Source organism: Myotis nattereri (genome assembly GCF_964212035.1).
Source record: "Myotis nattereri genome assembly, chromosome: 19".
NCBI lineage: Eukaryota > Metazoa > Chordata > Mammalia > Chiroptera > Vespertilionidae > Myotis > Myotis nattereri.
The window spans coordinates 13022832-13050020 of record NC_138095.1 but is presented as its reverse complement, the minus strand read 5'-3'; the positions used below and the strand labels follow the sequence as shown (position 1 = coordinate 13050020).

Below are 27189 nucleotides of genomic sequence, written 5' to 3'. Positions count from 1 at the left end.
CAGTAGGGGGCATGCAGGAGGCAGCTGATCAATGATTCTCTCATCACTGATACTTCTCTCTCTCTCCCTCTTCCTTCCTCTCTGAAATCAATAAAAATATTTTTAAAAAGTCAGTTATATTTCTGTATGCTAGCAATGAACAGTTGAAAGATGAACTTTTAAAAATCTATACCGTTTTTTAATAGCATCCAAGAAATATCAAATACCGGTGTGTGTGTGTGTGGGGGGGGGGGGTAAATGAAAAAATGTACAAGATCTCTACATTAAAAAATACAAACTTTGCTGAGGGAATTTTTTTTTTAAAGGAGCAACATTGTGTTAGAGGATTGGAAGACATAATTATCCGCAAATTCAGTATAATCAAAATCCCAGACTGACAAGCTCAGTCAAAAATGTGTATGAGAAAATGCAAAAGATCCTCACAACATAAACCCTAGTGAGTCCCGATGTATGAATAGGGGAAAACAAAATATTCACAACAACTAAAATATTTCAAGTATGAGAATGTCTTGCCGAGACCGGTCTGGCTCAGTGGATAGAGCGTCGGCTTGCGGACTGAAGGGTCCCGGGTTCGATTCCGGTCAAGGGCATGTATCTGGGTTGCGGGCACGTCCCCAGTGGGAGATGTGCAGGAGGCAGCTGATCGATGTTTCTCTCTCATCGATGTTTCTAACTGTCTCTCTCCCTTCCTCTCTGTAAAGAATCAATAAAATATATTAAAAAAACAAAAAACAAAACAAAAAAAAAAGAATGTCTTTATGACTTACAGGAAAGAATGGATTTTTTTTAGGACACCCTGCACAATTCTTAAATTTGATAAAATTTGAAAATTTGGCCAAAACCGGTTTGGCTCAGTGGCTAGAGCGTCGGCCTGCGGACTGAAAGGTCCGAGGTTCGATTCCGGTCAAGGGCATGTACCTGGGTTGCGGGCACATCCCCAATAGGAGATGTGCAGGAGGCAGCTGATCGATGTTTCTCTCTCATCGATGTTTCTAGCTCTCTATCTCTCTCCCTTCCTCTCTGTAAAAAATCAATAAAATATATTTTTAAAAATTTGAAAATTTGATACACAGGAATGTCATAAACAAATTTAAGCAAAAAAAAAAAACCCCAAAAAACTAGGGAGTCCAAATCAACAAGAAAGCAATTGTTTAAAGGCCATAGCAAAAACACTTGTGTGTCCGTACAAGGAGATACAAGGAACAATTTCACTACCAGAGAAAAACCATAAATAAAATCAGAGCAGTGTTTTATCAGACAAGATGAAACGAAGGGTCGTCATTTCCTGAACAAAAAGAGCGAAGTGGCGAACACGGACACAGAAGCGGACCCCAGGGAGGACCGCCCGGCTGCGCTGCCTCTCAGAGAACCCGCCCGGAGAGGGATGCGACCAACCACCCCCCAAGCCGGGGATGAGAATAACCAACCCCCAGCAGCCGGGGATGCCAATCACCACCACCACCCCCCACCCCCCTCACCCCCACCCCCGGCCCCGCAGCCGGGGATGCGAATAACCCCCCCAAAGCTGGGGATGCGAATAACCACCCCCCGCACGGGGATGCGACCACCCGCCGCCGCCGGTCAAGGAAACAGAAGTCCACAGAGACCAACCTGCCAGCTCCCTCCCGGGTCCGCCGCCGCCCCAGGCTCGCTCACTGGGGGGACGAGGGGGGTAAGAAGATACAGACCAACTTCCTGCGGGCCCCACGCAGCAGCCCGCGCTGTTGGAAAAGGGTCTTCCCGCGGGGCGCCCGGAGGCCCTGGGAGCGAGCGCCGATAGGGGGCGCCCTGCCCAAGCTGGAGGCCCTGGTCCGGGGACCCCCCGGTGCCGCGGGCGCCGGAACGGCCTCTCCAGCCCCAAGGTCCACCTGGAAGGCCCCGCGCCCAGAGGACGGGGTGCTGGAGCCGGCGCCGGGCCCCAAGGAGCTCAGGATCCACCCCCGGGGTCTCCCCCAGGGCTCCCCCCGACACCCAAAAACCACACGGGAGACAGGTGAGATGACCACGGCCGACGTGATGGGTCCTAGGCGGGCAGCAGCCCGCGCGCGCGCAGCTCGAGCAGCGGCGACAGCGTGTAGCGCAGGCGGCGGAAGGCGGTGTCCGAGCCGAGGCGCGGCAGCAGGCGGCGGAGGGCCGCGGGGTTGACCAGCACCAGGTAGAGCAGCGGCAGCGCCAGGAAGCCGAGCGGCAGCAGCAGCAGCATCTGCAGCGCGCTCAGCGCCCCCAGCCTGCGGGCCGGACCGACGGGCGCGTGACGGACCCACCGGCCGTGGCCCCCCGGGGACCTGCCGGCGCCGGGCCCGAGCCCCGCGCTCCCCCGCCCGCCCCGCGACTCACCTGACGCCCGCACCGCCGAACAGGCGCTTCTCCTGCGGGAAGAAGAGCGGCGTCCAGCTCTACGCCCGCCGCGGGGGAGCGGCGAGGCATCTCACCGAAGGTGGGAGTCGCGGGCACGCGCGAGTGGGGGTCCCCGTGGGGGCGGGTTCAAGAAGCGGCTCGTGGGGAGGCGGCCCACGTAGGAGGCGGGCCCCCGCGGGTGTGAGGAGGAGCCCCATTGGAGCGGATCTGTCAGGGCGGGCCTCCGTGGGGAGGCGGGCCCTCGTGGGGAGGCGGCCCCCGCGGGTGTGAGGAGGAGCCCCATTGGAGCGGAACTGTCAGGGCGGGCCCCCGTGGAGAGGCGGGCCCTCGTGGGGAGGCGGACCCCGTGGGTGTAGGTATCCCGGTGGGGCGGGTCGTCTCCCCCCCCCCCCCCCCGCCCGGATGCACGCTCACACACTCGGCCTTGGCCACCTCCTCCATGAGGGACCCCGCGCAGTCCTGCACCCGGCGAGGCTGGGAGTTGTAGCTGCGGAACAGGCGTCGAGATGGGCGATGCGCCCCGGCCCCAGTCGCCCCGCCACACCCGACAGGCCCAGCCCCTTACAGCTCCTTGCTGCCTCGCGAGGCATCCAGCGCAGCCGCCGCCTCCATCACCTTCCCCTGCAGCTCCTGGGGGTGACGGGGAGTGAGGCCTCAGGATTGGGTGTGGCGTCGGTGGAGGGGGGGGGGCGGGAGGCGGGGGGGGGGGCGGGAAGCGGGCCGCCGCTCTGGGGGGAGAGGAGGCGGCGGTGGAGTCAGGCTGGTGGCTCTTAGGGCAGGGGGGGGCACCTGCAGGACCCCGCTCTGCTCCTGGAAGCTGGCCCACGCCTCCTCGGTCCGCTGTGCGCCCTGGGATGCGAGGAGCCTCGATTAGATTGGGGGGTCGGGGGCGGAGTGGGGAGCACACCCACCCTCTCCACTTTCCGGCGCCAGTCCAGCCTCCGCCCACGCGCAAAGCCGCCCCGCCCCTTCAGGCCCGACTCCGCCCTCACCTGCCGCAGGCCCTCCGCCTGCATCGCGTGCTTGGCCTCCAGTAACTCCAATTGTTTCTTCGGTCGAATACACGGAACGTCAGGAGACTCCGGCCGCGCCTCAGGGCCGCGTCCCGGGCCCCCAGGACTCCCCACCCCCGCTCCCGGGTGGCCATGGCCCCGCCCACGCCGCCGCTCCCGCCGTCGGGGCCCCGCCGCACCTGCAACGCCAGCAGCTGGGTGCCGAGCTGCTGCTCCTCTTGCTGCTGACTCTGCTGCTCCCCTCCGTAGTAAAACAGCTGCGGGGGGAGCTCTGTGAGGGCGGGGCTCGCAGGTGGGGGTCGGGGGTGGGATATCCTGGGAGGCGGGGACGGGGCTGAAATGGGAGCGGGAACTAGAGCGGGACGCCCTGGGGGAAGCAAGAACGGCGTTTCCGGGATGTACCCGACTTGACAGCTCTTCCCACTGCTCCTGCAGCTGCCGATTGTGCTGCTCCTGCGGAGACGGAGGAGGCGATCGGAGCCGCTCGCGAGTCCAGCCCTCGCCGCCTTCCCTGCGCTCTCCACGGCCCCGCCCCACCCGCGGCCCGTCCTCTCCAAGGGCTCCGCCCCATCAGGGCCCCACTCTCCCCGGAGGCACTGCCCCATCCAGGGGCCTGTCCGCACCAGGTCCTGCTTGCGCTGCTCCGCAGCCTCCAGCAGTCCGCGCGCCCGCTCCGCACGCTCCCGCGCTGCCTCGCGCGCCTCCCCGCCCAGGGCGCCCGCCGCCTGGCTTTGCCTCCGCTGCAGGCTGAGAGGGAGAACGGACGGTGCTGCCGCGGGAGACGGCGGACGCTCCGGCTCCCGCGGCCCAGGGGACCCAGCCGTTGATGGGGCCGACGAAGCCCACGTCCCGGGCGCCGGACTCCACCCTCCCCTTCGTGGGTCCCTTGAGTAGAACGCCCCGGTCCCGACGGCCTGGAGCAGAGGTTCGTGCCGGGCCGGGCAGAATAACTGAGGGGCCGGCCGGGCGCGCTGCGAAGCCCCGAGTGCCACCGCCCGCATGACCGACGGCCGCACACCCGCCCCGCGGGCCGGGGCCGCGCTCCCCGCGCACCTGCGCTCGCGCTCGCGCAGGTCCTGCAGGCGCCCAGTGAGGCTCTCGCTCTCGGCCTCGAGCCCGCGCACCAGCTCCTCCAGCTCCTGCTTCCTCAGGCGCCCGTCGCGGTTGTCCTTCTGCAGCTGCAGGAACAGCTCCTGCGTCTCGGCCATGGCTCCCCGGCTCTGCCCGCCGCCGCCGCCGCCGCTGCCGCCTGTCTCGCGGACCAGCAGCCCGCGCGCGCGTCACAATGGGCGGCAGGGGTTGCCCAGGCACAGGTCCCTTTGGGGAGGAAGATGCCCAGAGGTTTTCCCTCCTTTCTCATGGGCCAACTGGGGCACTCACTCATTCCCAAGGCAGCCCCAGTAAGTGGGAATGGAACCAAGAGGAAGGTATGGGAGGCCGAGGTGGGTGGGTGGGGTCTCACCGTTGACAAATGGTGCTGGGAAAACTAGCTCATGATAAAGAGAGAAATAAAAGTGCGTCTCCAAAAAAAAAAAAAGGCGCGTCTCTACTTCGCGTGCTATATAAAAAATAACCCTAGAATGATCAGAGACTTAAGTGGAGAAGGAAGGCTTGAGACTTTGGTGTGGGAAACATTTCCTTAACCAAGACACAGCAAGCACAATCTCTGGAAAGCTGATGGACTCGATTATATCAAATTTGTGGATTTCTGCTGATCTAAAGATCCCTGGTGACAGCAATGCTCTGTCCTGTTTGGAAGTTGAGTACCTGAGTGTAGACATGGGCCCAAACTCGTCCCACTCTGGCCGGGTAGCAAAGTTGGTGAGAGTGTCCTCCAGGTACGCCAAGGTTGTGGGTTCAATCCCTGGTCAGGGCACATACAAGAATCAACCATGAAGTCATAAATAAGTGGAACAAGAAATCGATGTTTCTCTCTCCCCAGGCACATGCTTCTATGAACAACTTCAATCCTTATGTTCTCTAGAACGTGGCACTTGGGTCCTCCGTTTACGGTTGTTGAGTGTCCATACATCAGCTGGACGTCTGCTCATTCAAGGTCCCCCTGAATTTAATCCCTAACAGGTTGTAATATGGGCCACCCTCAGCAGGACAGCATTTTGGGGGGAAGGTGTGTGTTTGTTGCCTGGGGGGAATCAACCACATTTCTCTTCCAGATAAATTGTAGAGCTGTCTTGTCAAAGTTTCCCAAGTATCTTTTGGGCCCTGTATCAGTATTGCAAACGATCCCCTACATTCAGTCAGTCTATTAAAAGGGAAGAATGGCCCTAGGCGGTTTGGGTCAGTGGGTGGAGCGTTGGCCTGCAGACTGAAGGGTCCAGGGTTCGATTCCGGTCAAGGGCACATGCAGGAGGTGTGCAGGAGGCAGCTGATCAATGATTCTCTCTCATCATTGATGTTTCTCTCTCCCTTCCTCTCTGAAATCAGTAAAAATATATTTTTAAATAAATCAATGAGAAGAATGGACACTTTCCACTCATCAATGATCTGCCCTGGGAAGAGCACTTCTGTCCAAACCTACAAGTCTTGTTTCAGTTTTTGTCATTTTCAAAAAAGTTCAGCACATTTATCAAGGTTTTGCCTGCGGAGTTTTTCTGTTACTATTATGCAAAGGCTCTTTCTTTAAAAGACAAGTCGTGACGTACGTGTGCTATGGGTTGAGTTGTGTCCCCCTCCAAATTCATCTGTTGAAGCCCTAAGCCCCAGCACTTCGGAGTGGAAATAGGGCCATTGTAAGCATTGGTTAAGATGAAGTCCTATAGCAGCGGGTGGGCCCCGCACCCAGTGTGCCTGGAGTCCTTATAAAACGGGGAGGGTGAACACAGAGACACAAGCAGGGAGAATGCAAGCTCTGCTGCCTCCCACCAAGGAACCACCAGGGCCAGGAGAGAGGCGGGGACAGGCCCAACAGGCCTGTGTGAGGCACGGAGTAGGTGTGGGCACTTCCTGTTGGCTGTCTAGCAGTGAAGTCCCTCTGGCTTGGGGACTTGCTCAAACTGGGGGGGCAACAGCAACAGTGGCAGTGGTACAGCCTTAGACCCCGTGCCTCAGTTCCTCTATCTGTAAAGTGGGGGGCTATTACTAGCCCAGGGGTGGGCAAACTTTTTGACTCGAGGGCCACAATGGGTTCTTAAACTGGACCGGAGGGCCGGAACAAAAGCATGGATGGAGTGTTTGTGTGAACGAATATAAATTCAAAGTAAACATCATTACATAAAAGGGTACAGTCTTTTTTTTTTTTTTTTTTTTTAGTTTTATTCATTTCAAACGGGCTGGATCCGGCCCGCGGCGGTAGTTTGCCCACGGCTGTGCTAGACTCTCCCCCTCATGAGGTTGAGGGAATCAATGAGGTCACGTGGTTAAGGCTCTGAGCACTGAGCCCTGCACCACCTCAGCCTCGAGCCAGCCAGCTCCAGCACTAGGCCTCCCACAGCGTGGCGGCTGAGCAATGGAAAGTAGCTGCTTCCCCTGTAAACCACTCATCTCATTAGTAATGTTTATACTGACTATACAGATTGAAATATTTTTAGTGTATTTGATCCAATTGAAGTTCCCTTTTTCTTTTCCATTTTCCTGTCGCTGCTGGAGAATATATGCTGATGAGGTTGGGTCTGTCATTCCTTGGAGGGCGCAGTGCCTCCCTGCCCTGTGGTCACTTCTCTCTCCAGACCCAGCCCAAATGGTCTCTCGCCGTGTAGTGTCCCCAAGATCCCCACCACCCACATGGGGCAAGCATCATGACCTTGTTTTTATAGATGGGAAAACCCAGGTTCAGCAATGACAGTGGCAGCCCGGATGCCCTGACCCGCTAAGTTCAGGAGAGAAGCTGGAAGTAGTGTCTACTAGCCATATGGGCCATGGTACTGGCCGACCTCCAGGTAACTTTTCTGCAGCTGTGGAGGATGAGCTGTTGGGTGCTTCTGGGCATGCCTACAGGGCAGGGGTGTCCCCCAAGGCAATCCAACCCCTCCCACCCACCCCCACACTCCTATCTGCATAAGGAAAATCTCTTCAGGGTAAAGCCAGGAGCTAATTATGCTGTTCTCAACCCAAGCTGCTTCCCCTCAGTGGCCTGGAGGTAGGGGGGATGGGGCATGGCCACAGTAGTCATGGAAACAAACCACCCTGGCCTTGGTGCCTCTGAACGCTGCCAGGAAGCAGCTGACGGGTCTGATTCCTGCAGCAGCCCTGCCTTTGCATCCCCAATTCCCACCGGAAGCACCTGCCTGTCTCCCCAATCAGCCTGTGTGGCCCAGGTCTGCCCCTTCAGGACTCAGGTTCAAAGTCCTCTCGGAGAGCCACCCTCCTCCCCCAGTCTCGGTCAGGCACAGTCTTTTCCCTGGGTGGCCATGTTGGCTTCCTAGGCATCCACTAGGGCAACACTGGTCTGACTCAGAGCAGAAGGGGGGACAGTGTTGGCTGAAGGACCATCCTGCATACCCTAGAGCAAGCATGTCAAACTCGGGGTCCACAGCCTCATGCCTCATGTACTCGGCCTGTGTCAGCCTTTGAGTTTGACATGCTTGCCCCTAGAGATTTCTTAATGTCTTGGTACTTTCAAAATTATACTCGATTATAAATGAATAGCCTAGTACAGTGGTCAGCAAACTCATTAGTCAACAGAGCCAAATATCAACAGTACGATTGAAATTTCTTTTGAGAGCCAAATTTTTTAAACTTAAACTATATAGGTAGGTACATTGTTATTAACTTAATTAGGGTATTCCTAAGGCTTAGGAAGAGCCACACTCAAGGGGCCAAAGAGCTGCATGTGGTTCGCGAGCCGCAGTTTGCCGACCACGGGCCTAGTACATGTAGATAGCATTTTCCTCAACATTTATGAATGTTAAGAATTTAACTGATTTATGAACTTATGAAAATGTTCAAACATATAGAAAAACAGAGATTTTTAGAAGTGAACCCCAGGAAAGCCAGCACCTAGATCAGCCGTGGGCAAACTACGGCCCATGGGCCAGATCCGGCCCGTTTGAAATGAATAAAACTAAAAAAAAAAAGACCGTACCCTTTTATATAATGATGTTTACTTTGAATTTATATTAGTTAACACAAACACTCCATCCATGCTTTTGTTCCAGCCCTCCGGTCCAGTTTAAGAACCCATTGTGGCCCTCGAGTCAAAAAGCTTGCCCACCCCTGACCTAGATCCACAGTTGTGGGTCCCCTGCTTCCTGGCACATCCACCCAGCTCTCCACTCCAAAGGCAGCTGTGGAGTCAGTCAGTCCATGCAAGCGACCCACTCCGCCCTAGTCTTTATGGCTCAATGCAGTAATTTCATGTTTATTGCACAGTCTTGTGAGAACATCTATATGATGCTAGGAGCTCAATAAATGTCTGTTGAGTAAGAAAAAGAACAATTATAAAATCTGTGTTTGAAACTTTTATACAATAGAAAAAGATTTTTAACTATGACATATCCAATAATGAAGGTGCTTGCATGTAAGGAATTCTTTGATAAAAAGGGTTATGTGGCTTTAAGCAACAAAAACCCATGCACTTACAGAATAAAATAAAAATCTCAACTTGTTTTGCTCTCAACATACAAAGTCCCCCAATGTTTGGTTCTGCAACAAAGTCCCCCAAAGTTTGGTGGGCAAACTTTTTGACTCGAGGGCCACAATGGGTTCTTAAACTGGACCGGAGGGCAAGGGTACGGTCTTTTTTTCTTTTTTTTTAGTTTTATTCATTTCAAATGGGCAGGATCCGGCCCACGGGCCGTAGTTTGCCCACAGCTGTCCTAGCCTCTTGCCATTTCCCCCTACAACCAAAGCAAACTCATTTTAATCCCCTAAGCAATCCAACTAATTTTATGTCTCAGTACTTTTCATACACTGATCTGTACACATGGAACAGCCTTCCCTTGAATCACTGCTCAGGCATCACCTTCCCTGACCTTGGTCTTTGTGGTCCTACTTGACCAATTTCTGCCATAGCTCTTGTTTGTTGTTGTTGTTAATCCTCACCCAAGGATATATTTCCATTATTTTTAGGAAGAGTGTTAGAGGGGAAAAGACAGAAACATCGATTTGAGAGAAACACATCAATTGTGTTTCTCCCCAACCAGGGCCCAGGCAGGGGAGGAGCCTGCAACCAGGTACGTGCCCTTGACCAGAATGGATCCCGGGCCCCTTTAGTCCACAGGCCGACGCTCTTCTCCACTGAACAAAACCAGGTAGGGCGAGGGTCCGTTTTTTTTATTAAAATCCAGTGACAGAGCAGTCACTTCTGAAGATCCAATGATGAGTTTTCTTATTTTCTCTTTTTTGTGTACCCGTGTTGCTTTTTAGGGTCATTTGTTGCTTTTATAATAAGGAAAGTAAATATTTGTAACTGGGAAAAGCACTGCAATATGTTAAGAAAGGTAGAAGCTACCCACAATGACAGCCTCCTGACACGGCCCCTACTTGCCCAGCAGACCGGGCTGCCCGATCTGCTCTCAGCTCCCTATGCCAGGAGATGCCACGAGGACTCTCTGGAAGCCAGGTTCGCTTTGGGGAGAAGTGGAGGTGGCCCCTGACACCAAGGACTCCTCCCTTCCCTGCACTGGGATCTCTTCTCTGCTCACTGGGGGAGGAGGGCAGAAACCTATATTGCAGCATTGCTTCCTGTGGTCTCCGCCCCTCAGACAAACGGTCAATTCTAGGTTCTCTCAGCACCACCCGCTGGTGCCACTTAGCCAGGTAACCCTCCCTCTCCGTACCTGCCCATCTGAGGCACGATGTCCCCAGGGAGACTGTACACGCCATCTCAGCCTGAGGGACTGTTGTCCCCCAGTAAGCCCGTCAGTGGCCTCGCCCTGCAACAGCCTCCCCCTCAGGTGCACAGTACCTACAGGTCCCTGGGGTGGGGTGGGGAGCCGGCCCCCTCCCAGCTGGCTCCCTCCTCCTCCAGGCCCAAGGCTGTCCTATGCCAGTGGGCTGGAGAGCATGGATCCGGGGCCCAGTCACTCAAGCATAGGTCTCACCCGTGTCCACACGTTCTCATTCAGATTCCGGAAAGACAGCCAGTGACGGTGTACATGTTACCTAACAGCCCCACAGAGGCAGGGACCACCCACAGTAACATTTGGCAGCACTGAAACCTTTTAATAATGTGCCCTGGCTTTTACCAGGTTCAGGGAGCCATTCAAAAGCTTCCTCTACTTCTGCTGTACAATTTAGAAAATGTCCCCAGAGAAGGGCTATGGGAAACATTTCTTGACTTCTCATCATTGATGTTTTTCTCTCCCCTTCTCCCTTCCTCTCTCTGAAATTAATAAAAACTTTTTACTTAAAAAAGAACCATCTGCCCTAACCGGTTTGGCTCAGTGGATAGAGCGTCGGCCTGTGGACTGAAAGGTCCCAGGTTCGATTCCAGTCAAGGGCATATACCTTGGTTGCGGGCACATCCCCAGTAGGGGGTGTGCAGAAGGCATTTGATTGATGTTTCTGTCTATCCCTCTTCCTTCCTCTCTGTAAAAAAAAAAAAAAAAAAAAAAAAAAAATCAATATATTTAAAATAAATTAAATAAAAAAAAATAAAAAATAAAAAAGAACCATTTGATGATTTAAACTATGCTCAGGTGTTGCTTTGATAAAACATTTTAAACAATTGAATGGCACTTACGTGACTTAGAGCAGCCATCCCCATGCTCTGCTGGAGGTCTGGAGTCCCGGGCTCACCTGCTGCGGCCACTGGGTTGCCTACAGTCCATAGTGCAGGGGTCTAAGCTCCTCACTGACCTCCTAGCTCCAGCCCTACTCCTCTGCCTTCATCTTCACTCATCCTGGGATTCTCGCCCTGGTGGCTGGGAGAACAGTCCCCCAGGGAGTCTGATTTACTGGCCTTGCCCCAGAGATTATTCTCTTTTCCTCCCCCACCCCCTTTGACCCCAAGGCCAAGCAGGAAACAACAGGAAGGAGAGAGAACATGAGAGCTGCTGCCCCGCCCCAGCCCGACATCGCAGCTCCAACAGGTGGTCCCGGGGATGAGCCATTCCCCCATCCAGGCCACCAGGTCCACACGCCTACCTACATATCCACTGCCTCCTAACCTGCCTCGGCCAACTGAGGCCAACGCTGCCCAAGAGGGTGCCAGCCCCAGAGTGCGGGTCAAAAGGAAAGCGGTCTGTCACTCAGTGAGAGAACAGTCACAGAACACAGGCCCCACGACAGTTTTCAATCAAGCTTTTAATGAAAAGATCATAAAATAACAGTTTCTCATCACTGTACATTAAGACTGCACACTTCTGAATGGAGAGATCAGTCGTAGGTGAGTTGCTTGTCTATGACACTTGAGGGCTGCGTACTTGCAGCTCTGACCTGAATTTATCCAAACTCTCGAGGGAAGTGAACTCAACGTGATGACTGACAGCGGCGGTGGCCAGTACAGGAGTGCGATCAGTGTCCCTCCCCCTTTCTGGGAAGGACATAAAGTACGGACATGATCCCTCTTCCAGTTCCAATTAAACAAAACAGCTATAACCCCATCCCTCTCCCTCCCCCTCGAGGTATTTATGAATGGGCCAGTGCCCAACCTGGGGTCCCCCAAGGGGGGAGGGGGAAAGCAAGTGATGGGTAGGGTACAGAGAGGCTCCCCTCAGCACCTGGCCCCACAGGGCCCCGCCAAGTGGAGGGGGGGGCCTGGAGATCCTCCCTGTCCCAAGTGAGGTCTGTTATGCAGCATTTTTGAGGTCAATAAATTACAGCAATAAATAGCAAATAGGTGAGGTAGGGGGAGGAGTTCCTGGTAGAAAAAGTGGGGTGACTGAAGCTGGGGGGTACTGGGCAGCCTCAATTCCCACAGTGCACAACCACCCCCTCATTTGGAATGTCAGACTGAGGCTCTGGTTAGATCCCTCTCCATCCCCTCACTCCTGGCATCAGATTCACAGGTTCAATAGCGTCTGCCCCAACATGGCTCTGGGGAAGACCAAGGGCCTTGGTCCCTCAGGGGACAGAGCTGAGATCCCTTGTTTGTTCTCCTAAGGCCTGGCGCCTCTGCTTTTGTCCCCCAAGTCGGGGGACAGGACGGATGCAGTGACCTCTTCCCTGAGCCCTGCCCTTCTGGCTGCCCAGGCCTCACCCCAACTCAGGACGGTTGCAGGGATGGCGGCTGGGGTCTGCCTGCCCAGCCAGCCAGCCCAGATCGCACTCCTGCACTCGGTCAAGTCCAGTGAATACTGACAGGGTGGGGGCAGAGGACAGCCCGGCACCGAGTGGTGACTAACGGGAAACACACGCATGGCTGCGTGAGGTTCTGAGAGTCAGTCTGGGTCCGGATTGTTCATTCACAGGCTGAGGTGTATGGCTATGCTGCAAGTCTCTGAGATTCTTATTTGCTTAAAGGTTCATCTTTTCTTTTTTGCAACCCTGGACGAGCCCCTGCAGTGGCTCGGTCTGGCAGGAGCGTGCGGTGGCAGAGCCCGGCTGCCCTCGCTCGCCCCAAGTCTGAGAAATAAATACATTCATTACTGCACAAACATATTGATACAAAAACAACACTGTTCAGAGTGTTTGCACCATCTGTGTTGGTAAGGACCAGCCCAGTAAGCCCCTCCTGCTACTGGTGGTGGGGGGGTGGGTCCCCAGGGACCGGGACCAGCCAGAATCAATGGATGTGCAAAGGTCCTGGCTTTTTGGCTTGAGAGGGACCCTCACATCAACCCACCCCAGGATCTTGAGCAGAGCAGAGGTGGGGCTCACCGCCATCCCCAAGTCCAAGCCCAGCCTGGGTCTTGTGGTCAGAGCCGCCAGCACCCCGCTTTGCCAGCTGGCCAGGATGGCCAGAAGACCTGGGGGCCAGTCAGCACTGGCCCAAGCTCTTTGGTGCCAGCTGGGCTTGGAGCGGCGGGGCTGGGAAAGAAGGCTCAGGTGAACCCAGGGGCCGCCACGCCTGCCCAGCCCCGCAGGTGCCCTCTGCCAGAGCTCTACCAGGGCCGACTTGAAGGGGCCTCCAGAAAGTTAGGACTCACTGGGACTGGCCTTTCCAGCTGCTGAGGTCTGAAACTGTAAAAGTTTATGTAAACAATGAGATAAATATATTAGTATCTTTTTTTCTGAGCCTGTTGAGGTTCCATACTCATTCAAAATGTGCTTTGGTTTAAAAAATAGGTTTTGTGAATTTGGGTATGAGCTTTTTTTTTTTTTTTGCTTTTTTCTTTTTGTTGTTGTTTATCTTCTCTTTCCTACATGACAACTGCTATTTTCTGTTTCCTGTTTCACCAAAACATTCAGGAATTAAGTGACTAAAGCAGAGAACTGTAAGCCGCCCTGGGCCTCCAATGGCCTAATTTCCTTGTGAGGCTCTTAACACATTTCCACGCACACTCACACACACGCCACATGAAACCAAAGGAAAAAGAAAACAAAACCAATGTGTGTCAATACCACCCTGCCCCACAAACCCTTAAAGCCTTACATAGGAAACTAGTGTTTTGCTTTCTTGTTAAAATACAGAAAAGGCTCGATACAATACTCAGGTGGGTACAATACTATGTCGCACAAGCGTCGTTGAGTGAGGGCCTCTGCGCCCAGTCCCTGAAGCTCTGCAAATGAATCGCCGACTTTCACGCGTCACCTCGCTTGCGCTGCCCACGGCGGGGGCCACACACAGACCAGGCATGTGTGCGCCTCCCATGCAGTACAGACTTTGTGTCGTGTGGCTTAAGTGCTGACGGAGTGGGTGGGGTCGGGAGAGCAAAGGGGCCTGCGGCAGACCCTGCCCCTCACTGACCTGCGGGAACAAGAGGCCCTGGGCAGTCCTCCGTGTCCCACCTAAAGGAAGAGGAGCCGGCTCAGGGCTGCGGGCACTGCCTGAGCCCTCACCCAGGAGCCCTCAGTCCCAAAACACACCACTCACCACTCGGGTCCCTGAACTCAGGCTGTTTTCAGCTGGAGGGTCTCTGGAAGGGTTAGGGGTAGGGATGACTCTGGAATTTTTTGGTCTGAACTTAGAATAGAAAGAAAAAAAAAGAAGGGAAAAAAAAAGCAAAAGCACGAAGCAAAATGAAGAAGATAAAGCCACCGGCTCAGCCCTGTGTCTCCAGTCGGCCGAGGACAGAGGAGCCAACTTCGGCACCTTGGTCTGGCCTTGTGAGCGCTGGGCCCATGGAGGAGCCTGAGGCTGGTGGAGAAAACCCCAAGTGAGGGGCGAGGGGTGAAACCCAGACAGGGCTGAGCCAATGGGTGGCAGCCAGCCCTGAGACAGAGTGGCAGTGGGCCAGGACTCGCCCAAGTAGGGCCAGTCCCCTTCCTATGCCCGAGGGCACACATCACTTTGGCCAGCCCTTCCCATGCCTCCACACTGGCTAGCATTGGCTAGGCGGGGCTGCTCCTTTCCCAAGCTCAAGCTCCAGCTCTTGCAAGCCCAGGGAACAGGATAGGGGGCTCACTTCCGCCTCATCCTAGTCCTGGCAAGGAGCTGAAAAGAGCTGGCACCCATCTCCCCGTTGCCCAATACCAGGCTCCCCTGGGGCTGGAGCACTCACACCCTCACCTGGCCCAGACTGGAGTTGTGTGGGCTCCCTGGCTCAGCAGACACTCAGAACACCCTCAGGGTGGCCAGGACTAGCCCTGTGCCCAGGAGAACACCCACGCATGAGCAGAGACTCCGAAGCTGCAGGAGCCTCACTGAGTGTGATGCATGGTGGGCCCAGGGCTGTGCACTTGAACGTCTTTGTGCACTAAAGAGAGGAAAGCAAAAGTGTCACTGCCTCAGCTGCCAGTCACCAACTTACTGTTCTTCGTGAATTTCAAGAGGTAGCAAAAGGTCAGAAGTCTCTCCACCTTGACAGGTAAGGAAGAAGGAAAGCGCAACATCTGTCCACACGCACTGCGCATACCACACACACAAAGAAAAGGAAAACGAGAGTACCGACGGCCCTGGCACCCAGTCCAGCCTCCCCCCTCCCCCCTCGAACCCCAGACCTTCCAGTTCAAACATTCACATAAACGTTACACTGGTTTTTCTCTTAATAAAAAACAAGTACCTCTAAACAAAGAAGATTCCTCAGAAACTATAGGAAAAGCACTCTCTCTCCTGAGGCAGCCGAGGTGGGCTGGGGCCCAGGGAAGCCTTTGGCCAAGAAGGGCTTCTGGGGCCTGGAGGGGTGGGCCCCCCGAAGCCTGCAGCCAGGCGGGAGGGGCGAGTGCCCCATACATTCAGTCTGCAGACCCAGGCTCAGCCCCGAGGGGTCAGGAGGAAAATAAACTCTTGTTGGTTTTGGTTTAAAAAACAAAACTCACAAAGAAAAAAGGAACAGATCAGTAGGAATAACAGCAACACCAGCCCAGAGGGCTCTTTAGCTGTGGAGAGGTAGGCGGTGAGGGCCCCCCTGGCTCGAGGGGGGGGCCTCCATCGCGTCCCATCCAGCACTGCTCCCCTTACAGCCAAGGTGGCCGCGGCACACAGACTAGCACTCCTGTGTACAGGGACACTGCCCCTGGCCACAGGCAGCCCTGATCCTCCCAGCACAGAGGGAGGTCCCCACTCCCCTGCTCAGACCTGACCTGTGAGAAAAAGGCCGGGTCCGGGCCCCGTGACCCACTCCCACAGGCTCTATGGTAGCCCTGGGAGAGGGGGCAGGGGCCTGGGCGGGATCTGGAGGTAGACTGCACACCCACAATACCTTTGGGGTTCGGGACCCGGCCTTCTGCTCTCTTCCCTTGGTACAGACTGTGGATTAAAGCTCTGGGTAGGGGGCGGGCCGGAGGTGTCACCAGGAGCCACCCCGCTAGATCTGGGGTCCGGGCCTGCCCCCTGGGCCTCCTTACTTCTTTCTTCCATTGTTCCCAAGGGCGAGTCTGCAGAGAGCGCCCCAGGCTGGAGACGGTCTTTGGCTTCTAGGAGGGGGAAGTGTGCATGCGCAGGTGGCTAATGAGGTTGCGCTGCTGGGTGAACTTGCCCCCACAGAGCTGGCACTCGTAGGGCTTCTCACCCGAGTGCACGCGCATGTGCTCCGTCAGGCGGTACTGGCGGGTGAAGCGCATGCCACACTCATCACAGGCGAAGGGCTTCAGGCCCAGGTGGCTGCGCATGTGGCGTGTCATGGTGCCACGCTGCGTGAACATCTTGCCGCAGATGTTGCAGGGGAAGGGCCGCGTCAGCCAGTGTGTCTTCTCGTGCTGCCGCAGGGTGGCTGGGTCCTTGTAGGTCTTCTCACAGACTGAGCACTTGAAGGGCCGGGGCTCAGCTGCATAGGCTGCACTGGGCGCGGACAGGTCCTCCGCCTCCTCCTCCGCACCCCCACTGCCCGTCTCGTAGGCGCCCTCCTCCTTGATGAACAGCTCCTCCTCCGTGTGCGTCTCCACGTGGGCGTTGAGCTGCTCGGAGCTGGGGAAGCCTTTGGCGCAGGGGATGCACACGTACAGGTTGTCCCCATAGGACACTGTCTCGTAGCCTTCCTGCCGGTACATATAGTGGGCGCTGGCGTGGCCACTGCCCCCCTCACTCTCACTCTGCCCGCTGTCCTCACTCCCGTCCTTGCCGTTCTCTTCCTCCTCCTTGCAGGGGTATGAGGGCTCCCTGTAGGGCCCGCTGGGGCCGCCCCCTGCTACACCGCTGGCCAGGACGCCGTTGGGAACCCTGTCCCCAAGCCCTTCACTCTCTTCCCCTGTGCAGGAGCCCTTGGGCCCCACTTCCCTCCGCTCAAAGGGGGAACCTGCCATGGGCTCCTTTTTGCTCCACTCCTTCTTGCGGGCCGAGTGCCGGAGGCTCTTCCGGGTCTGCCCGCCAGGCCCCTCCAGCAGGCTCAGGTGGTTGTCCTCGGGCCCCTCCAGATCCATGGGCTCACTGGGGGTGCCCCCCAGGTCGGCATAAGAGGCACTGTTGGCAACGGGAGGAGCTGAGGCCGAGAGGGGTGAGCCATGCTGACTGTCACTTAGCTGGGCGGGATCATCTGGGGTGAGGGGGGGACCAGGAGTGGCGGGGGGCAAAGGGGGACTCTTCTTGGACAAGTCCAGGCCCAGCTCCTGCTCACAGCCCCCACTGCTCCCATTGGTGCTGCAACTGCCCAGGCCGGCCTCCCCACTGGCTGGACAGACGGCCCGGCCCAGGCTGTGTGCACTCTCCTGATTGGAGCTGCCGAGGAAGAGCTCATCATCCGAGCCTTTGGCCTGGGGGAGCTCCTGGGAGGTGTGGGCCCCCTTGCGCCCATCCATGAGCCCTGGATACCGAGCCTGGATGACAGAAGCTGTGGACAGCCGCTGGCTGCGGGGGGGCCGCCCCATGCCAGCAGCCCCCACCCGTCCAGAACCGAAAGGCTTGCCGGCTCGCTTGAGCTTTCGACGGCAGAGGGCTGCCAACTCGGGCAGCTGGAGGTAGCTGGCGGCAGTGAGGAGAGTGCTGAAGTTGGGCTCAGCTGGCTGGTCGCTGGGCAGCAGCTTCCCTGTATAGATAAAGTCCAGGATCTGCTGGAACACTGTGGAGCTGACCATGTCCGTGTCCAGGTTGATGAGGTTGTCATGCAGGACCAGGGACTTGAAGTAAATACTGCTGGCGGCCAGGACATTCTTGTGGGCCCGGAAGATGGAGTTCTCCACCATGATGATGACATCACACAGGAAGCCCTTTGTCCTCTGCTGGTTCAGCTGCAGCAGGAGCTGCTTCGAATGGCTGGGCAGCTCCATGTCAGGCCCCATGTCCCCACGCCCTGCCCACGCGTACCACCTGCAAGCAAGAACAGGCTTGTGAGAGTTAGCTGACCAGGACCCTAGTGCAAGGGCTCCAGGCCTGGGTGGGCCACAGTGGCACTCAGAGAGGCCTCTAAGCTGACCTGGCCACTGGCCACCTTCTCAGGCACAGTACACAGGAAGGGGACTCACACTAGCCGCCCAGCACTCAGACTGCCAGAAAAGGGGCAACCGGCCCCATGTGCACTGATGAGAAAACGAAAGCAGGACAATGAAAGTCACTCCATGCCAAGTAGAGAAACTGGGACTGAACTTCACTTCACAGCCCGTGGACCATCTGCACACTAAAGGAAGCCAGCCACAGGCCCATAGGGACCTAAAAATGACCAGCAGAGGATTCTGAGGAGCTGGGAAGTGGCAGGGACTGAAGGGAGCAGGAGCTCTGAGCCATGCCCCAGCGGCGAAATCTCCCAATATTAAATGAAGGTTCTTTTTCTTAAATGCTCTGTGAGCCAAACCAAATGTGCAGCCTCTAGTCTGCAACTTCTGCTTTACGCTGGGTGCCTCTTACAAACCCTACAGGCCTCCCAAGCTTTCAGACTTGCCAAGGTATGTCACCACCTCCCAGACACTGCAGCCCACAGGCAGTCCCTCACCTGCCCCCACCTCACAAGTGCCCTGCCCCCTGGAGGTCATAGAGCACTTTCTGGTCTGGGTCTCTGGGTGCTGAGTAGAAAATGTGGCTTGGCCACACCACTGCACCACATGGGCCCTACCTTGGATCCTTTCTGGGCAGGGCAGCACTGTCTGGGCATGGGAAAAACAGGCAGCTGGTCTTGATAGACTGGCACAGTCGCTAACTGATGTCATTAAGTACCAAACAGCAGAAGCCTCTGGCCTCATCAGGAACCCAGCAGGCTGGTTCTGTGACAGTGTGATCACCATATGCCCACCTCAGAGTGGCAGGGCCCACAGCACAAGGTCGTGGCTCCCTGCGCCCTCCAGCCGCGCAGGGAACATAAAGCCTTCCACAGGCAACTCTGCCACACAGTTGTCAAAGGTACCCTCAACCCTTCCGCTCAGGGCTCAGTCTCTGAGCCTCACCTCACCTGGGACCTCCTGCTCTTACCAAGGCACTCGGCTCTGCCTCCCTCAGGACAAAGCCTAGAGGGATCACGCCCACCCTGTCTCCCTGTGACACAAATACAAATACCACCACCATCACTCCCCCCGCCCCCACACGTGCCCTTGTTTGCAAAGATTAATTTAAAATAAAAATAAAAAAACCTAGCAACCACTCAAACCCCCCAAAAAAGCATCAGAGCTTTCTGTGAACACGTGGATGCCAGGCTGCACCCAGGGCCTGACAGCAGGAGGCAGCAAACACTTGCTAGACCAGTGGTTCTCAACCTGTGGGTCGCGACCATCGGAAAACACATATATAATTACATATTGTTTTGTGATTAATCACTATGCTTTAATTATGTTCAATCTGTAACAATAAAAATACATCCTGCATATCAGATATTTACATTACGATTCATAACAGTAGCAAAATTACAGTTATTAAGTAGCAACGAAAATAACTTTATGGTTGGGGGTCACCACAATATGAGGAACAAAGGGTCGCGGCATTAGGAAGGTTGAGAACCACTGTGCTAGACAATAGACCAACCTGGCCCTGCAAGGCTGCTCAACCAACCTTCCCCTACTTCCTGCCCACAGCCAGCCAGGCAGGCACAAATTGCCCAAGGCATGGCCTCCACATTGGCCGGAATACCTGGACCCAGGCAAGTACAATGTCAGCTCCACCAGCACCCAGATGCCTGTGCTCCAAGCCTGTCAAAGGGCAGGAGGTCCCATCCTCCAAGAGCCTGTGAGTCCACAATGAGCCCCTCTTCCCCAAACCAAGGACAAACAGGCCCAGCCTCCCCTCTGAGCTGCCCAGTGCTGCCTGCACACAAAGGACGCAGGCTGAGAGCTGCAGGGCTGTGTGGGCCTCCCAGAAATCCCCCAGCAGGAGCAGGTGGACGATGCCCTCCCTCCCCAGTCTCCCTCCCGCTCCCCCACCCTGCCAGCTCCCTGTCCCCAGCCTACCGGAGTGCCAGGGGCCCAGAAACCATGTGAGCAGCAGCGAGCAGGGGTGGCCTCCTTGAGCGCGTGGCCTCCCTTGGGGGTGCATCAATGCCCGGTCACCTGGAAAGAAGATGGAAGATGGAATGGACATGGTCACCCAGACAGCCATCAGGGGAGGGGCGGGGGAGAGACAGTGGAGTAGAAGGTGCCTGGTAGTCCTTGAGCCCTTGTTCCCAAGACGGTCAGGGGGTTTCTCTGGCTGGGATGATAGGGGCAGCCAGCTGGGAAGGAGACACTGGCCATAGTGCCCTGCCGACAGGCCCAGCGGTAGGTTAAGATGGCAGGTCTAGGGAGCTCAAAGGCACTGCACCGCTTCCCACCCAGGAGCTTTAGGGTACTCCAAGGGCCACCTCAGCCTCGGGAGCTGGGAGCAGGCTCAAATTCATGGCGGGCATGATGGCAGGAGGCCTGGGCAAGGCCCTTCCCAGGCCAGCCATATTTACATGACAAAAGGTCAAAATTGGAGGCATTGGTGCAATAGGCTATTTATAAGAACCAGTCTCAACCGCTTCTGGCTCTCCTGCCTCCTTCCCTTCCAAATCTGCTCTTGCCCCCTCCCTGCCCAGAGGGCCCAGCCCCTCCTGCCCAGCCCAGCCTGACCACATGGCCTCCCCTTATAGGAGTTTCTGAAAGCTTGGCCTTTCCATACCACCCTGCCAAAGCCACTGGCAGCAGCTACCAGATGCATGTGAGCTGCTTCTGCCCCCACCTTTTCAGGTCCCACAAGAGGGGGTTCTGAGGTTCTGGCTCCTTGTACACCACTCCCGTGGGCAAACCAGGGCTCCCTTGGAGTGGAGCCAGGGTGGGGGAGGAGGCCTGCAGCAGCTTGGAGCCCATCCCTGCCTGCCCTTCCCCCGCCCCCAGGGCCAGGGAGGTTCAGCAGGTCCCTCAGGAATGTGATCAGACCCGGGGGTGCGGGTGGCTGGGAGGCCTCAACTCCAACCTGACAGCTGTCTCTCTGGCCCCTAGCACAACTCCCTTCTCACAGAGGTGGCCCAGGGGGAGGGGGACTCAGCTGGTCAGGGTGGTTGGTCTGGGATCTCTGATGACCCAGAGAGCAGCAGAACCAGCTCTGTAGGTACAGCTGCTTCGTGGAGTGCAGGCTCCCCCCAGCCCCCATGAGGCCAGAGTTGGATCAGTGGGACAGAGCCTGAGGCCAGAGACAAACAGTGGGACAGAGCTAAGCCCTGCCTTGGCAAGGAGAGCAGAGACCACTGCAACACTGAACAGGAAGCCACAGCCAACCAGATGCTCACCACACAGCCCTGTGCCACCCTGCCCAGACAGACCATCCTACCCAGTGGCTTCCACCTCAGCATGTGCCAGACCCTGCAACCAGGTCACTTGCCCTTGTCAGAGACCAGGCAAAACTACTGGGCAGCTCAGGGAGTGGGTGGCAGCACAGGACTTGGGACTCTCCGTGGGTCCCCGCTGCCCAGTCCTGCCAGGCACTTCACTAGCCTGGGGACAGCTGAATGACTGACCAAGGTCTCCTGGGCTAGGTCAGACGGGCTGGTCAGACATGACTCCTCTGGTGCCTGACCTCACCACAGGGACGCTCAGCAGAAAAGAGCAGAGCCAACTCGCTGCACCCTCCACTAGGTGGAGCCCCGGGAGAGTTGGCTGCATGATGCTGTCCTGCCACCCAGGCTGGGCCAAGTGTGGGCCACCACTGTCTACAAACAAAGCAACATCACCAAAGAGGCAGTCCTCCCCGCTGCAGGGCCAGGTCCCCTATGAACCACTGCGCTTCTCCTCCCAGCAAAGTGACGACAGCCAGAGACCTCTGCCCTCCCATTTACCTACGGGGGTGGGGACAGGAAGCACCCATCCTAGAGAGGCCACAGCCTGGGGAGTGGAGGTTGCCAGGTTAGTAGAAGCAAGACTGGGGGCTGGACCAGCAAGCTGGCAGCACAATGGCCCACTGGATCCAGGGGCTGATGCCCAGCCTGGCAGGAGCCCACTACAGGCTAGGATGAGGACGCCGCCTGGCCCCCAGCAGCCCCCAGGAGTAGGCCCATGCAGTGCCTATCTGCCCCAGGTCAGGCCAGCTACCCAACCAGATCACTGGCTCCAGGAAACCTAGAATCTGGGGTAAGGGGGACAGTCAGGTTCTCCTCTATGGCCTACACCTGGGTAAGGTGGGTGGGTAAGTATCCCCAGGTGGGCTGACCCTGGCAGGGACACAAGTCCCTGGGGACCAGCTCTGCCATCTTGGAACAAAAAGGGTATGCGGGAATGCAGAGACCTGCCTGAAGACCTGGATCACCTTCCCCAGGTCCACGTTTACAGAATGGTCACTCTACACCTACTCAACAGGGCAGCTACACCATGAACTGGGACAGGTCCCTGCTAAATTCACATTTCCTTTCCTCCCCGTCCAGGCCCGTGCCACAGAAAAGTCAGGGAGGCATTCTGCCTCCTCATCACCTCCCCACCACCCCATAAAACACACACACACACACACTCACAGCAGACCTGCCCTCCACGTGCAGCCACGGAGGGTAGTCTTGGTCACCTCCACCCTTACCCCCCCACACACACACAGCCTGCCTTTCATAGCAGGGCCTCACCTAGGCTGTGTCCTTCCACTCAGTGTAAGGGCCCATGGATGGCCCAGGAACCCTAACACCTGGGGCAGTGAGGAGTTTCAGGCTAGAAGCCACAGGTAGATTCCATCACTCAGCCTGCTTTGGGGGTGGGGAGCAGGCTGCCCCGGCTGCTCCTCTGGGAACAGCTCTGGCCTCCATGACCTCTCTAGCCAGTCCCTCCAGGCAGGGCTGGTGATGGGTGGGACTCACGGCTCTGGGCAAGCCCAGCCGTGTAATCCAGCCCAGATCTGGATGCCGGCCAGCAGCTCCTGGCTCTTCTCCCAGACCATCGTCCTGGAAAGCAAGAAGCTCCACAAATGCCAGGAGACCAGCGCTCCCTCCAACGCAGCTTCTATGACATAAACACTTGGGTTTTACTCAGCGCATTAGTGATGTGGTGATGGGGGCCCCTGGGCTGGCTTTCTTCTCTAACCCTCGGGCCAGTCTTGACACCCATCCACTGGCTCACCTTGATCAATGAGGGAGGTGGCATCCACCCTAGGCTGACCACCCTGAGTCTATCCTGAAATCCTATGGCCCCACTGAAGACCCCAAGCTGCCCATGTGGTCCAAGTCCCACATGGGCCCAAACTTGTGGGTACCTCCCCACCAGGAGAAAGTGCTACTCTGAGGGGAGATCTGGCAGGAGGCTCCACACCACACCACCCCAGGCCCCATCACCCTCGAATCCCTGCTTCTCCGGAGAGCCTTAGGTCCTCTCCTCCTCCCACAAGCCTACAACCCTCACATCACTCCTGGCTTTGGTGCCAACAAGGAGAAACGAGGCCAAGACGACCTGGGGGATCTGCAGATGGATTTCCCTTCCTGGTGCTGGCACAACTGGCTGGCTAGCACCAGGAAAGGTGAAGGGCAGGGTCCTGCCAGGAGGGCCCCAGGCTTGATACAATCTAGCCAAAAGTTTTGAATGGGCCCAAGACCATGAGTACTACTGGGAAGAGGCAGGTGAGCGCTGCTCAAAGGGGAATAATAATTTTAAGATTATAATTATTATTAAAAAGCCATGTTCTCCTCCAGACTCTGTCCCCTACATTGCACTGCCTCCTCAGGGGCCGGAGCTGTTGGTAAGAGGCTGGCTGGCAGTGACAGAAGCAGAGGCTGGGAGCCAGAGAGCCTGTGCGAGGCCAGCAGGGTGGGTCTGCCAACAGGACAGACAGCACAGCAGGGGAAATGGGTCATCCTGTCAGTCCAGGAACAAGTGAAAATCCAGGAGCCACTTCAGCAAGAAGGCAGACAGGCCCGGTATGCTGGTTCCTGTGCCCCCAGTCCCACTTCCTGCTAGTCTTGGTTGTCATAGGGTGAGGTACAAGGACCAGCAGCAGTACGTGGGAACTCTAAAATGCAGATGCTCAGGTCTCACTCCACATCTCAGAACCAGAACCCACATTTTAACCAAGGGACCCCCACACACACACTTAGGTCTGGGAAGAGCTGGGGTGGGTGGTAAGCTTTCTAATGCCCAGAAAGGACTATGCTCTGCAAGCAGAAAATGCTCCTCTGATGGGTGTCAAGAGGAAGGAGACAATTCCAAAAAAGGAAGACACAGTTTCTTACAGAAACAAGCCCAGAGGGTAATTAATAAAGTCAGGGCGCCTGGAATGTGAGACAGAGAGGCTGAGCCTGGTTACCACAGGCATCTGGGCGCCAGGGTGGTGGGCAGGGGGTTCTGGGTGTGGGTAGCAGGCAGAGGACGCAGGAAGGTGATGAAGGACAAGCAGGGACGGCGGAAGGTTAGGTAGGTGGAATTCCACACACAAGGAGCTACAAGGACACGGCTAAAGGGCACTGGGGAAGCGAGGTCTGCCCACTGAAGAGCTATCTCGATCATCGCACCTGCCCCAGGGCACCCTTCAGATGAGATAACTGAGCCCCAGAGGGAGATACAGTCAGGGCTGAGTCACAGAACTGCAGCTGCCCAGCACAGGGACCTGGGAAAGAGACTCTCCAACTTTTTAATTTCAAAAACAACCCCAGCAGCCAACAACTTCTTATGCAAACTGCACGAAGAACCGCCTCTCAATGTGGATGAGTCCTTCCCAAGAAAGGGTGGCTGACAAGCCTCACCCACATCATTGTCAGACTGGTAGAAACTGAGGCAGCCTGGCATTGAGGAGCCCCTGCCTGCCCACAGCGTGACATGACCCTCCTGGCTGGGAGGAAACGGAGCTGGCGTGCTGAAGGGGAATTAGAAAAAATAAAACTGATGCCAGACAACAATGACGGGTTTTCGTTGGCTGGACAAAGACTACAAGAATTATCTCCCAGGGAGGAAAGGAAAAGGTCACATTTTAAAATAAGACCAAGACTGAAAGCATGCAGACCTTGCGGGCCAGAAAGCACACTCCAGGGGACCAGCACTGGAAACCCACTCAGGCGAGCACTTGCAAGCCCTGCTCCCACAGGGGAGGCAGCGGAAGGTACGGAGACTATTAGCCACCCATCAGTGAGCAGGGCTGCACATTTAGATGAAAACATATGAATTTGCCTTCTATAGGTCAAAAATAGGTGACTGCTGGCAATGCCACAGCTGACTTCCACACACATACATGAGTCTCTCAGGTGTACTTTGACCAAGGAAGCCAGACCCACGAAACTATGAGGTACAATTCCGTTCATGTAAGTTCAAGTTGGAAAGCAAGAACCCAGGCACTAGGCGTGAGAAGGCAGTTGGGGGTGGAAGAGAAGCGATGACTCAAAGGACAGACAAGGGGCTTCTGGGGTCTGTTTCTTAATCTGGATGCTGGTTACACAGGCATGTCCATCTGTGAAGAATCCTTGAAGCTGTCACTCGTGACTCTGCACACTTCTTAAGGGATTCAATACAGTGCACAGACACCTTTAAGAGAGGAAGCGGGGTCCAGTCTTGGACCTGATTAGCAAGCAGATCAGAGCCAGGTAGTAACCTCCCTGAACCCCCAACTAATAACAATCACAAGACAAAAAAATTAAAAAAAAGAGGGAGGTGACCAAATCCAGGATGGAGTATCTGTCTTAGAAGAGGGAACTCTATGGACAGGCCAGGAACCAACAGGAAGCCTACAGACCATCTTAAATTCTCTTAGTAGGGCAAACCAATGTCTGCCATGCAAAGGAAACAACCCAATGATGTTTTGTAATCATCCTAGCGTCTGGCTGATACTTAAGAGAGAGACGGGCTTTTCAGATGCTGGCAGGCAAGCCCAGGAGAGAAGAGGAAACTTGGGAGTACCGCAGGCTAGTACCAAAGAACTCCCAGGAAGGCCTGAGCTGGTCCTGGGCACAACCAACTGGCCATATCAAAGGGAAGAAGCCAGAAGAAACGATGAGGGAGGCCCTCAGGGAATGGGGTCAAAGGACTCTGCTGCTGGGCAGGACAAAGGAAAGCCCCCGTGCTCCCTCCTGGACAATCAACCCCTCCAAGCCCCCAGAGGTTCCAACAGAGGGCTTAAGGAGCTAAAGCCAATGGCAAGGCCCTAGCTAGTTTGGCCCAGTGGACAGAGCATCGGCCTGCAGATTGAAGGGTTCTGGGTTCAATTCTGGTCAAGGGCACATGCCCTGGTTGTGGGCTCAATCCCTAGTAGGGGCATGCAGGAGGCAGATTAGTGATACTCTCTCATCATTGATGTTTCTATCTTTCTCTCCCTCGCCCTTCCTCTCTGAAATCAATAAAAATATACTTAAATAAATAATAAAGCCAATGGCAAGGATCGAGTTGTTTTAATCCAAAGGGAGTGGGGAATAGACACACCTGGGGCATCCACTGAAGTTTTTAAAAAGCTGTTTTTAAGCCGAACCCGGTTTGGCTCAGTGGATGGAGCGTCGGCCTGCGGACTGAAAGGTCCCGGGTTCGATTCCGGTCGGGGGCATATGCCTGGGTTGCGGGCACATCCCCAGTGGGAGATGTGCAGGAGGCGGCTGATCGATGTTTCTCTCTCATCGATGTTTCTGGCTCTCTATCTCTCTCCCTTCCTCTCTGTAAAAAAAATCAATAAAATATATTTTTTTTAAAAAAAGCTGTTTTTAAGGATAAAATTAAGGAACTGCTATGGAAAACAGTACTCTCTGTGGCACTGTGCCTGAAAAGCCTCTAGGTGCAGCGCTTGACAGAAGAGGGCTCACCTGTCCAGCAGGAAACTTGAAGGGTCCAACAGAGAGGCCAAGAGCTCAGAAAGATCAGACAGAGGGCTCCACGCAGATTTGGGGGAGGGGGGGGGAGGGTGCTCACAGGTCTACTTTTTACATGGAGACTTGGAGGTGCTGGGAGAATTGTTTAGCATTCAGGAGCTGTATTTAAAGACAGAAAACAAACAAAACAGGCACTTCTCTACCTGGAATAGTAAAGCAGAGGGGGTGTGAAAACGGGGCTACTGAAGAGGCATCAAACAGCCAAAACCCTGAAAACAACTCAGAAGCTCCTCTCCTGCAGGGAGCTCCCACCCTGCTGGGCC

At 55.8% G+C, this 27189-nt stretch overlaps 2 protein-coding genes across 2 annotated transcripts; both read right to left on the bottom strand.

The window, feature by feature from the left end:
* Positions 1–2012: 2012 nt before the first annotated feature.
* On the bottom strand, positions 2013–4894 carry TMEM191C (transmembrane protein 191C). The gene is made up of 10 exons (XM_081114020.1): positions 4425–4894; positions 3995–4118; positions 3774–3824; positions 3551–3628; positions 3351–3407; positions 3148–3207; positions 2924–2988; positions 2773–2845; positions 2338–2369; positions 2013–2228 (listed from the first exon to the last, which is right to left on the bottom strand). Exons 1-10 carry the CDS (start codon positions 4577–4579, stop codon positions 2024–2026), a joined length of 900 nt encoding a protein of 299 aa, XP_080970146.1. The 5' UTR covers positions 4580–4894; the 3' UTR covers positions 2013–2023.
* Positions 4895–11557: 6663 nt separating this feature from the next.
* HIC2 (HIC ZBTB transcriptional repressor 2) lies at positions 11558–20140 on the bottom strand (the record flags this gene model as incomplete). The annotated part of the gene is made up of 2 exons (XM_081113418.1): positions 11558–18054; positions 20115–20140. The coding sequence occupies 2 exons, from the start codon at positions 20138–20140 to the stop codon at positions 16230–16232; spliced, it is 1851 nt and encodes a 616-aa protein (XP_080969544.1). The 3' UTR covers positions 11558–16229.
* Positions 20141–27189: the final 7049 nt, after the last annotated feature.

Bases quoted from the DNA above. Each gene is read 5' to 3' on its own strand.
- TMEM191C (XM_081114020.1), bottom strand. From the start codon at position 4,579: ATGGCCGAGACGCAGGAGCTGTTCCTGCAGCTGCAGAAGGACAACCGC. The intron at 2,989-3,147 runs GTGCCCCCCCCT...CGTCACCCCCAG, and splicing joins AGCAGAGCGGGGTCCTGCAG to GAGCTGCAGGGGAAGGTGAT. The intron at 2,370-2,772 runs GTGAGCGTGCAT...TTCTTCCCGCAG, and splicing joins AGGTGGCCAAGGCCGAGTGT to GAGAAGCGCCTGTTCGGCGG.